We start from the raw sequence: 12,480 nt of genomic DNA on the forward strand, positions 1-12,480 counted from the left end.
AACCAGCTGGGATTTTTCACTCTTTGTTTTTTAATTAAGTCTAGACTGTATGCGTTGTGCAGTGCGGAAATATCTGGAAATATTTATCAAATTGCATTCTGATTATTATGTCAATAATCAAATTAAAAGAATGAACAGAGAATGGATTTAGGAAAGAAATGAAATATTAGCTATACAGATCCTGGTTGCTTAACAGAACGTAGCTGAACTTCAAAGGCAGAAATATTCTTTCTCCCAGTTTGAAATTTATTTTAGCTACATAAAATAAACATTAAAATTTTATTTTTATTTAACTCCTTGTTCCCATGAAACTAGAATTTTACATCACTGATGACAAGGAAGCAATATGAACGAGCTGATTTTGCATCTTGCCCTCCTGGCTTTCCATTTAAAAAATGGCATACCTGTTTCAGTCTTCAAAAAGATTTCTTCAGCAAATCTTGTGTATTATAGGAAGAAAGTAAGTACAGTTTTTCATGATTTTTTTATGAGGCAATGTAGTCTGAGGTTTTAGTTTTCACAGAATATACACAATTTCATTGTATTCCAATATATTTTTTTTTAAAAGACTATCTTTAAGATAATAACTCAGGCTTTAAATGTATAATGGCTGATGTATGTGTCTAACTTTAGGTTAGAGGAGAATTTCAGATGAGTATCGGTGTACTTTAAATACAATAAAATAGTGGCAGGATTGCAGCTTTGTGTTGGTACTTGCTGTAACAAAGAAGAAATAGCAATGGACAAAGAGCAAGCCAAAAAAACCTGTGGAGGCACAGAGTAGTTCGATGTTAATCAGATATTCAGAAATCACTCGTCCCCCTGCTTCTTCATTAGTTACAGTACCAAAACCAGCATCTAATCTAATCAGATTTCGATTTTTAGAAGAGAGTTTTTGTACGTGCAATCTGTCGTCAACATTGACAGTGACATTTAATGGCTTTTTCCACAAAAATCCTTTAACAGCAGATAAGTGACTGGATCCTCTGGATTCATACCAGAGGTGCATGTTTTGATTGTTATTCAACTGGGCTGTAAACAAGCTGTTTAATGAACATGTAGGCTACGTAGTTTAGAATACATGGTTATATTCTGAACGCAGAATTAAAAACCATTCTCTCTGATGGGTTCTTTATTTTCTTCGGTGCAGGCAGACTTCTCCAGTTGATTGATCAAAAAATGCAAAGTTCAAAGTGAGTGTGTCATTACTTGCTATTTTCCATTAAAATGGAAAATCTTTTAAAGAAAAATATTTTTTTCTTTGTCTTGTAACATTACAAACTGCCAATTCAGGTGCACTCCAGTCTGTATTGTCAAATCTATATTTCTCTCATTGTTACTGGTAGCAAAATTAATAACTAAGTTAAAATATGATCCTGACTATATCCTGACTCTAGAGTTTACAATCCTGCCCATGGGATACTGGCTATTTGCAGTGATGACTGAGGTCTAAGATTTTACAAGAATAAATTCTACTAAGAAAAAAAAAAAGTCATACATATCATGGTAGTGAGGTGAGATTATAGGGGGTACTTTTTGGAGGGACTTAAAGAAAAGAGATGGATCATAAAATAGTAGTTAAAAATCTGACAAAAGAAAAGATAGTAATGTACTCTGAAAAATAATGACAAGACAATTACACCGAGTTTCTTAATTTTGGTACTTGTGCACAGTCTGACACTGATTCTTTCTGATAACTTTCCCCAGAAGAATGCAAATTCTACCTTTTCATTCAGATCTTGTGAGATGCTGATATTCAAACCAGAATACACGTTTCTGTTACTTCTGTAGGCCTTAAGAGTGGCCAGATTCCAAACCACTGGATGCAGTGAAAATGTAACTACTTACAGATGGTGTAATTTAGGCATTTACTTAGGTGCACATTAGGTATTCCTAAAAATGCAATAAAAGAAAATTCCACTTATTGACTGCCTGATTTCAGAGACTGTAACCAGCTCAAGGTGTTCCTGGAGCACAGGCGGTGTGGGTGAGGATGCCCTCGCAGCCCTGCTGCTAAGCGCTAAGGAGGGCCAGATGTTTTGGGGCAGAGCAGGAGCACGGGGAGGGGATGACTCCAGGCCACAGACGAGGGTGTTCATGAGGCAGAAAAGAGCCCTGGATTTTGGCCTTCATTCTTGGGATTGTATTTTTATCCATAGTTGTTGGATGTAAAATCCAGAGGGGAGGAGCAGAGCCCAGTGGCCAGGCTTGACGTCCTTGCTGCTGAGGGACGTACCCGGTAGTGGATGTGTTGGCTGGAAGGGTGGTGGTGCTGCACAGAGAGGGCTGTCACTCGGTGTTGTGAGTGGAGCTCCATCCTGTCGTAACTTCAGAAAGGACTTCCCAGGATATGGCTGAGAGATGGAGAAATACCTGTGTCCTGCTGAATGCATGATCCCAAACGACAAAAATGCCCCTCAGGTACCTGATCCGTTACTGCCTGCATCCCTGGTCCAGAAAGGCTGGTGAAACCTTTCAGAGATCAAGCTATTACTCCATGGCAATCCCTGCTCTTGCTTGCAACCATTCTCAAGTTTTGTTCAGGTGCTGGTGCTGAGAGATTTAAACTCTGCTCTGCTCCCAGGAGCACGCTTGGTCCTTTGCCTAATTAGAGAGCGTGTTCCTGGGAGCAAGGATCTTGTCAGCCCGTGTTTACAAAGTGCCCCATCAAGCCCTGTCAGCAGCCCGAGCAGAAGTTATTACTTCGGCCTACAAGCCTGCCTTGCATGCGGCTGGGCCCTAGGTGCCGACGATATTAATAGCAGTGCAGAACCGTGTGTAAACTGCCAGCTCAGTACTTCAGGGGGGACTCGGCTCGGGGATCTGAAGGAATCCCCACTACAGGGACAGCTGAGGTTGTATTCTGTTTCCCAAGGGACAGGAGAGAGATGGACGGCTCTCGTGTTCTCCCTGTTGCCAACACAAATGCTTCTGTCCAACTCATCTCCCTGTGACAAAGTGACACTCTTTTGGTCCTGTGGGAGGTCATACTCTTCTGCCCTAAAAAAAAATCACCTTTTACACCACCCCCCCAGTACGTGCTGGGTCCATTGCCAGTCAGGGAATAACTGCGTGGTGGGCACTGCTGTGCTCGTGCTCGATCCCATGGCAAGACACGGCCCCTAGGCAAGGGAGAGGGGATCTGCACCTTATCACAAGACGGGAGGCTGGGAGCGCATGGAAGGCACCCCGGTATTTTTTACTTTATTTCAAATAACAAAAATGAGGTGATTTTAATTTTGAGAATGAAGCCAAAGGAAAAAGAAAAGAAGAAATGTTTTGGTGCCACAAGTTCCATGACATCAACACAAAGATAAAAGAAGAGATGCAGAGGGAAGATAAAGAGATTAGCCTATCAGAATTATTACAAATATTGCCAGTAGCAGTGCCTGTTCCCAAGGCTGCCTGCCATTTCTCAGGGATAAGAGCCAGGTTTTCAGAGCTTTTTTTCTATTTGTGCTGGAAAGCTCCTAGCTATTTTTTTGCTGTAGACTCCAAGATATTCATGCTGAAGGGTTCAGCCATTTCCAAGACTGAAGTTATAGAAAACTATAAACAAAGTTGTTTCCTTGAAAAGAAAAAAGCTGAGGTTGTTTAAGTTTTGCCACACTGGCCAACAGCATGCCATCTGATACACCTTTGAAAACCTAGCCTGATTTAGCCAAATTACAAGTCTCTGAAAATCTATGTCTTGTGTATAATCAGTGAGTCTTTGCTGGAGTCTGGCAGCTCCAAGGGTGGAAGCGACTGCTCTCGATGTGTGGACTGTAGGAAACCCAAGCAGTGACCGCAGAGGTCGCAGAGCAGCTGGACACGTTCTTGTCCCCAGCACCCTGCAGTCTGCGTGACCGTCCTCACCCTGCAGGGCCGATGGCACTGGCTGCACTGGTGGCTCACACAGCCCTGCACCAACGACCTTCCAAACAGCAATAACTCACTTGGAATTTTAGACTTCTTTAAACTCCATTTTATTTCATTTCATTTTAATGGAAATTAAAATTTGGGTTTTAATGGAAAACCAGAATCATCGGTCCCCTCCCTGGGTGCTGTGGAAATTGGTGCAGAATTAAGGCTTTGCTTGGAACTGGCAGGAATCACACAGCATAAAGAAAGCCAGTGATTCCGATAACTAAGGAAGAGGCTTATATTTTTCTCGTGATCAGTAGGAAGTCTGATGCTGAATGTAATGAGAGGTCCAACCCTGTACTCTTGGATACCCAGGACTGGTTATTCCAATAGCTGTTTTAGCCTTGTGAAGGTTGATGCGTGGTTCCTGTGGGTCTAACCTAGCATGTGCTGCCGAGGCAAATGTGCACTCGCTCCAAGCCAGGGTACTCCTGGTGCAAGTTGATACCGAAATCGGGAACAAGTTTATAAAAACAGAGACGGCGTCTGCTGCTATTTTTAGAAATATTTTTCAGATTATTGTAAAAATGTAAAAAAGTGCAAGTGACACAATATTCTGATTTTAGCAATAATCTCATAAACGGTGTCTTCCTAAGCGTGTTTGATCTTTCCATTAGATGTGTGTAGATAAAAAATGATACAGAATGAGAACAACCATGGAAGAATGAAGATATCAAGAAATGTGAATTAGAAAATCAGCATCCTTTATTTCACAGCATGGGCACATCCTTTTATCCGTAAGCATGAGAAATGATAATAATTCGCATGGTCTTGATTCAGGACAGAACCACTGATATGCCAAGAATTCTTTGAACACGTTTCAAATGCAGTCTGACTCTCATTCACAATTTGCCAGGGTTACCATCTGGTCAACCACATCATTCCTTAGCGGAGCTGCCTCATGAACTAGGTGCCATGTCACTGAAAGAGGTTATCCCAGGTAATATATATATGCAGTACATGCACTATACACACACATATATAGTGTGTATCTCTATATAAGTATGTATATCACAACTATTCTGTGATGGGATGTTTTATACCCTTATTACTGAAGACGCTTCACCAGCTATATTTTTGAAACATAAAGTGAAGCACATATACTTATGTACATATATAGAGATGTACAGCTGACGTAGAACATTAACTGACCTGTTCCTCAGTGGTTTAAGATTACTGATCAGGTCAGGGCTGGCTCCAGGCGTGGGTTACAGGAGACAAATGCCGAGGATATTGGGCTGCCAGAGTTAGGAGAGACTCTCAACCAGAGGTTGGGGTATTCCAGGGCCAGCAGGAACAGGTACCCAGCACCTCAGGCCCCTTCCATCAGCTTCTAGCTTCCATCCCACCCTGTCTTTCTGCCATCCTCCTCCCACGGCAGGGATTTTCTTCCTTACATCACCTTTTAGTTAAAATTTAGTAAAAGGCTAGTTGACCTGAAAGGAGACCATACCAGTCATGCTGTGATCTAGCTATGCTGCTAGCATCAGGCTTTTTCCATCCCGAGCTGTACAGCTGGGCACAATGCTCACTTTGAAATCCCACACCACACACTTAGAAACTACATAACGTGATGGTTTTCATTAAAAATATTATCTGGTGATGATGGTGTTATGGAAAGAACACTCTCACAGGCACACTTACAGACCCAGGCTGGGGCGGGAGAAGTGCAAGGCATTTTTTCCATTTTCTTTACTGGTTGTAATCCATAGGGGAATGACAGATTAGGTGGGCAGAGGCTGCACTGGCTATGAGATAAATCTTGGAGTTTACAGCCTTGTTGGCCCTGCCACATGATACATATGAAAATAGACGGGTATAAGGAGTGTAGATACAAGGACAGGTATACAAATGTTCTCCCAGTCAGAAATTAATGAAGGATGTTCCAGGGACAGTTCTTTCTGATGTATAACACAGTTTGTAATCTGCATAAACAGAAACAAGGTTTAGAGAAGCAGATTTAAGATGCAATGATCAATTACTACTTGCAATCTTCCCTGCTAAATCAAAGAGTAAGAGATGCCACTCTTGGCTTGATCCTAGCATGTCGGTATGTTCGGAAGTAACTCTCACCAGGGAGCAAAGATCAAACTTATGGAGAGAGTAAGAACTGTATCAAAACATAACACAGAGATACAACTTCCAGAGCAGAAAATATTTAAAAACATACTGGGAGGGGAGTGAAACTAAACATGAAAATCAAAATGAGCAAAGTAAGCTCTTCTGACTTGGCTGTATACAACTTACTCAGGTTAGAAGACAAGTAGAAAAGGAATCAGACAAGCGAGTAAAAGCACATAAATTGGGAGATAGAAAAGGTAGATAGCAGAAAATCAAAAAACAGTAACCTCAAAAACTTAAATTTTCTCTATTTTAAGCCAGATTTATACAAAAAGATTAAATTTAGTCTTTGCTTCAAGGTCAGAAAGGAGAGGCACAAATACTTTCCCAGCTCCTTGGTGAGTGACCAACATCCCGCTGCTTTTGCGGGATGCAGCTTGCAGGCTGAACCATCCAAAAAGGGCTATGGACTGGGAGAGCGGATCAGGCAGGAAGCATGGGGCTGCCAGACGAACATTCTGCCTGCCTTTCAATTTTTGGAGTGTGTGTTGTATTGCTTGCAGGTGTGAAGATCGGTATCACCAAGAAGTGCCACTTTCAAGGAGATTTTCCAGAGATTAGACCATGCCTTTCCGACATATGATGCTCCTGACTTGCTAGGAGAGTGCAGGGACTTGCTACAAAGTGAAGCAAGTGCAGCAAGCTAAGGACATTGCTTTTTTCTACAGAGGAGAACACTGTACTCTTACAGATCTGTACTTGTATATATAGCTAGATTACAGTTTTGAAAATATAAATTAAATATTTATCAGTAAAGGAACTTCAGAAGATACATCAACAAAGTCATGATCACTACAGAGAGATATATTCAGTTAATAAACCTTGGCTCAGTACATTTTTAATAATATGCTACAGAAATAGGGCTTTTCATTGGTGTTATCACATGTACCAGCACTTCTTCTGTTACCCCTCCTGGCACACACTAACCTATCTGCTCATGCTGCCCTCAGGAGAATGCTTACTCCCAACATGGCTCTGGGATTTACACCTGACATATGTTCCTCTTCTTCCCATACCCCAGCACTTAAACTCTGTGTTCATTTTTTCCTTGCTGTTTAGAAAAAGGACATTTTTTTTCTAGCATGGCCTCATTTTTGCAAATCTGAATGGCTAAATTATTTATGCCTGAATGCTGGTAGCGCAGCATAGACCTGATTGCATCTGTTTCTTCCCCATCCAGTCTCCTGCTCTCTGGGACTCCTCTTCTGGCCATGCCATGACACTACTGCACCAACAAGGCCATGTCCCTCTTCTCCAAGGCTTATTCTAAGGCAAAAGGAGGCGGATTTAATCCACACCTGTGTAACCACATAAATGCATAGAGACCAGCCTGGCTTGAGAGAGTGCTGGAGCATCAGGTTGTCTGCGTTGGCAGTTTTGGCTGATGTCCTGTGACTCCAACGATCACGCAATTTGAATAGCAAAGGTTTTTTAGATATCATATTCTTTTCCCACCCCCCTGGCTCTTTCCCTCGGTATTTTGGAGGGAGTTGTTTCCTATTTTTCTTTAAAACTTCAGATGTGTGAAAGCTAATCTAGAAGTGGGACCGTGATGGGTACGGGATGCACACGGCTGTGCTGTGAGCTGGGCGGCCAGGCTGGGAGGCAGCGATGCTGCCACGGAGCAGACGGGAACTCGGGAGCAGCCCAGATTTGCCTCGAGGGCTGCAGGGTGAATTAGTTTAGGTTGTGTATGAAAATGCAAAACCTGTTCAGTTGGTTACCTTGCCGTAAGCAGGATCCTGGGGCTCTGGAAGCAGAAGGACAATTGCCTCATTCATTTCCTGAGGTTAGTTTGTTAAAAAAAAAAGAAAAAAAAAAAAGACTATTTGTAGAATGAATGTTGGATTTCAGGATCAGGAGCATGAATTTGGTGCCTTGGATAGCTGGAGATTCGGTGGTGCTGCTAATGCAGCTAGCTACTGACTTAGCTCCAGCTGTAGCCTTGATGGGACAATTTTTTATATAACAAAGTTTACAGAGATGGATTTTTCTTTTCAAACAAGCAGCTAGGGCCAGAAATGAAATAAAAAATAAAAGTGGGTAGTCAAGCCAAGATATTTGAAAACCACTTGGCTTTTCACTATAATTTAAAACCTTTGCGTCCCCCACTAGTGAATCTAATAAAAAAAACATAAAATGTAATATGAAAATGACTGGTGCTAAGAGCGAATTTGGCTCACTCTCTCTATCTCTTGGGCCCAGGGAAAATATTCCAACAGAAGTCCAAGAGCTTCAGCATGATGGAAGGAAAATTCCTTGTCTTTCAGGTAGCTAATGCTACTTTAGCAATGGAAATAAAAGATAGTGATTACAGCAGCTTTGAGAGGCGTCATTTTGGTTTAGTCTTAAACCATAATTCCTGCTCAGGATAAGTGAAAAAAAAATATTTTAGGCCCATAAATCACCTAGAAGGACGAAAGCCAAGGATAAACTGATACAGCATTTGTATAGTAAGAATTACATTGCATTTATTAAATCCAAATGAAAGGTGGTTGCTGAATCCCGTAGAAGCCTGGTGGCAGGGGAACCTGGTGCAGGGAGGCACCCATGGGAGCAGAGTTTTGGGTCTGACCCAGCTCCAGCCCTACACAAAGAGGGCCTGGGAATTGCTGTGATAAAGCTGCCTGAGAGAAGCCAACAAAACAACTGTTAAAGATGGTAGAAACTCGATTTCTAGAAAATAGGATCTTTTGTGCCCAGAGAAGCTGTGGACGCCCCATCCCAGGAGTTGCTCAACGAGGTCACTGGCCTCTGGGCTGGGCTGGGGGCACTGGATGGGCTTTGAGGTCCCTCCCAACCCAAACCATTCTGGGATTCTGTGATTATGGGAAATAATATTGAGGCTGTATTGATTGTACTTTATACACCAGGAGCCGACAGCATGCGCTAAGGGGCAGTCACACGGCTTACACGAGGCACGGCACAAGTAAGAGCATGAGAGCACCAAGTCTGGTGGTGGATGGTGATGAATCGTTAACTTGTGGAATTTCTGCTGCAGGACACAACGGGCTCTTAGGAAAAGTTATCTGAGTGGGTACCGGGGCCACTTGGCCGCTGCAGGTCAGATGCGTTTAAAAACAGCGCAGACCCTCGAGGTTTTCTGTCAGGGGTGTTAACGGAGCTAAGCCTGGAGGGTGCCGCAGCGCCCGGCGTTCAGCCTCCTGCGCTGGGGTGCCCGGCGCTGACACGAGGAGCAGGGCTGGTTTAAAACAACCAAATAAAAGGCGAGTAACAAAGCGCGCCGCCTTCCCAGGTCGCGGCCCCTCAGCGCGCTCCCCGCGGCCTCCTCAGGCGGCGCGGGCGGGAGGCGGCGGCCGAGGGGAGGAGCGGGGAGGGGAGAAGGGGCCCGGCCCGGCCCGGCCCCGCGCTGCCCCCGGCCGCCTCCTTCTCCGCGCCGCCACTCCGCTGCCGGCCCCGCCGCTGCCGCTCCTCCCCTGCTCCGCGGTTTGCGGCTCTCCGCCGCCGCTCTCCCTCAGCGGCGGGGCCGCGGCGCGCAGGGTCCCCCGCAGCCGGCCGGGCAGCGGCGCCGCCGTCCCCTTCGCCGTCCCCTTCCCCCGCATGGCGGCCGCCCCGCGGCTCTAGCGAGCCCCCCGGCCCGGGGGGGAAGTTGCCCTCCCGCCGCGGCAGCATGGCGCGGGGCGGAGGGCGGCGGGAGGAGGCCGCCTCCGCCGCAGCCGCCTCAGCCGCCCGGGGCCGCCGCAGCCCGCGGGGCCGGGGGCCGCTGGGCCTCGTGTGCCTGGCGCTGCTGTGCGGGCTGGGCGCCGCCGAGGCGGAGTTCGCCATCCTGGAGGAAGCGCAAGTTGTGGCGGCGCAGATGAGGAAACTGGCCGCCGAGGAGCTGGGGGTCGTCACCATGCAGGTACGGCCCGGCCGGCCCCGCTTCTCCTGCCCCGCTGCCCTCCCACACGCCTCCCCGCCGATCCCCGCGCTGCCCTTTTTCTCCCTTTCTCTTCCCTTTCGCCTGCTCCTTTCCCTTCTTTGCAAACTTTCCCTCCCTTTGTGCGGCCCCGGGCCGCCGGGGGCTGCTTCGCTGCCGTCCCCGCTGCGTTTCTGCGGCCCCAAAAAGAAGGGGCCGAGCCCCTCGGGTCGCCCCCGGGCTCCCCGCGGCCCCCAGGCGGTCCCACACGCCGGCCCCCGGGCAGCCCCTGCCGTGGGGGGAGCAAATTCAGTTTTAAAAGCCTCCCGCGCTGAAAGGGAGAAGCTTTGATGCGGTCAGCGGGGGTCTCTACCCAAATGGCCTTTTATCTGCTCCAAACCGGCCCCGTCCTGTCACCTCCGAAGCATCTTTGTGTGGGGCGGCCTCCCCGGGCCGCGTTTTGCCCAGGGAAACACTGAGGGAACGCCAGTCTTGTCCTCGAGGCTGGGAAGATGTGGGTTGAGATGGCTTCGCTTAACGAGGGAGGTTATTGCTGTACCCAACTCGGGAAAGTCGCTTTTTTCACACACTGTGCATCCCCACGGACATATTTCTCCTCAAAAGATAGGAGCGTAATCCTTTAATGCTGGAGTGCTGGGTAGTGGAAAGTAAGTCAGTGTAATTGTATTGCTAAATCTGTCCTGGCATGTTTTAGAAAAATCAACTATTAAAAACACCGTAATATGATCATCTTCAATGCATATTGGCTTTAAAACAAGCAACTTGCACAACAATATACGTGGGTACCTTGCACACTGCGCCTTGCAGGGATGAGGGAGAGCCCCATCTCCCTGAGGGTCGCTTGTCCTGGCTTGGGAACCAGCTGGATGCCGGTGCACAGGGATGCAAATAACGTTAGAATGCCTTATTTACTATTACTTGGCTATTTAAGGCCCCAAAGTAATGTAATGCGGTGAAACTGGTAGTTAAACTCTGAAAACCCTTTTCATACCGAGCTCTATTTTTGTAAGCTTAATATTTTGGCTGCCTTAACTCCCATCAAGCTAACGTGCAGCCTGTCCTGTGCTCCCTCCTGTAACATTATTACAGCTGTTTAAGATTAAAAACCGGTGGAAACGAACCTCCCCCGATTTTAGAAGCTTCTTTGCTGACCTCCCGCAGTAGAACAAAAAATGTTATGACATGTGTCAGTGCAGCCCGTGGTTCGTACTTGATTTGAGGGTAGAATTTGCCTAAGCCTGCCCAGACGGGGCCGGGTGTAGCTGGCGCGGAGTCCCCCTGTTCTCCGCTTGTGTGGGGCTGGTGGTGAGCGTGGAAACCATCGGAGCACAAGCGGGTGCTCGCTGTGGCGTGGCTCTACCCACGGATAAGGGAGGCTGGTGGGATTTCGGAAGAAGGGAGAGGGCTTTTGTGCTTTAATTGGATCTAAACCTATGGGTGTTGCCCTGGTTTTGGAGGCAGGTCCAAAGTCGGTGGGGAGCCATGGGGACGATGGGTGGTTGGTGCTTGTGGCTGCGCAGGACAAAGGGAGTGAGGGGGCAGAGGTGGGAGACATCGATAATTACAGGATGAAACTGGGGGAGATGTTCTGGGGAGGTAGGAGACAGGTGGCTGTGGCAGTGAGGAGGAGGGTTAATACCCAAACACTTGGCAGCTGTGGTTTTATTCAATCCTATATGTCGTAGAGGAGGAAGCGGCAGGACCGAACGCTGCTCTTGCACCCTGCCGTCACGCTTTGGTCCTTCTCGGTTGCAGCTCCCGCTCCGCACGTCCCGGTGATAGGCAGGAGGAGTGTCACCAGCCGCTGGAACGGGACCTGCGTGGGGGAGAGGGCTGTGGAGGAAGGGTAGGTCTGAGTCGGAGAGGAAACGTCCAGTGGGTGGCGGAGCAGGTGGAAATGCTTACTTAAAGAGAGGGAAGGTGAGAGGGTGGTTGGGGTGTGTCTGAGCTCAGGGAAGAGTCTGGGAAAAGAGAAAACTGTAAAAGGAGCCTCCAGAAGCGAGGGAAGGGAGGACGAGGTGGAGCCTACAGAGGAGATGTTAGAGGAGCAAGTGGAAGAGGTAAGAGGAGAACCCCCAAATTTCTGAGCCTTAAATGCCTGTGAAGAAGGGCAGGGTGTAACAAGTATGGAAGCTGGGAGATGGAGAATACACTGGATTTCTGCTGGAGCAGCAGTCAGCGCTATAAACAAGATCCGTCTCGTCTGCGCAGTGTCTCCTTCCTGTCCTGCATTCTCCTTTACCAGAATTTCACGTAATTAGTGCAGCAGTAAGGCGAGCTTGGTGTTTTTAACCTAATCGCATTACTTTGCCCCGTTGGGAGGAACAAGATGCGTGTACATCGGCGTTGTGATACCGGCTGAAGCCACGGGAAGAAGGAGGATGAGAGATTTCTGATGCCAGCATCGCCCTGACAATTGTTTTTGGCACTCGCATCTCAGCTATTTATAGACGCGTGCTGAGTGTCTGACTTCTGTGGTGCTTCTAAGCAATGCTTTTTCTCGTACCTGCGAGTGCTCCGGTTGCACGTATGAATTTGTTCCTCGCTGGGGCTGCGTGGAGCAGCTGAGGGTG

At 47.0% G+C, this 12,480-nt stretch overlaps 1 protein-coding gene across 1 annotated transcript in view; it reads left to right on the top strand.

The window, feature by feature from the left end:
- The first annotated feature begins 9,658 nt into the window (after positions 1 to 9,658).
- The window catches only part of CACHD1 (cache domain containing 1), a 103,108-nt gene continuing 100,286 nt past the window's right edge, over positions 9,659 to 12,480 (top strand). Inside the window, exon 1 of the mRNA XM_040565754.1 lies at positions 9,659 to 9,889. Within this exon, the coding sequence (XP_040421688.1) occupies positions 9,659 to 9,889 (231 nt within the window). The remainder of the gene's footprint in view (positions 9,890 to 12,480) is intronic.

Source organism: Cygnus olor, chromosome 8 (assembly GCF_009769625.2).
Source record: "Cygnus olor isolate bCygOlo1 chromosome 8, bCygOlo1.pri.v2, whole genome shotgun sequence".
In the NCBI taxonomy this organism is placed as follows: Eukaryota; Metazoa; Chordata; class Aves; order Anseriformes; family Anatidae; genus Cygnus; species Cygnus olor.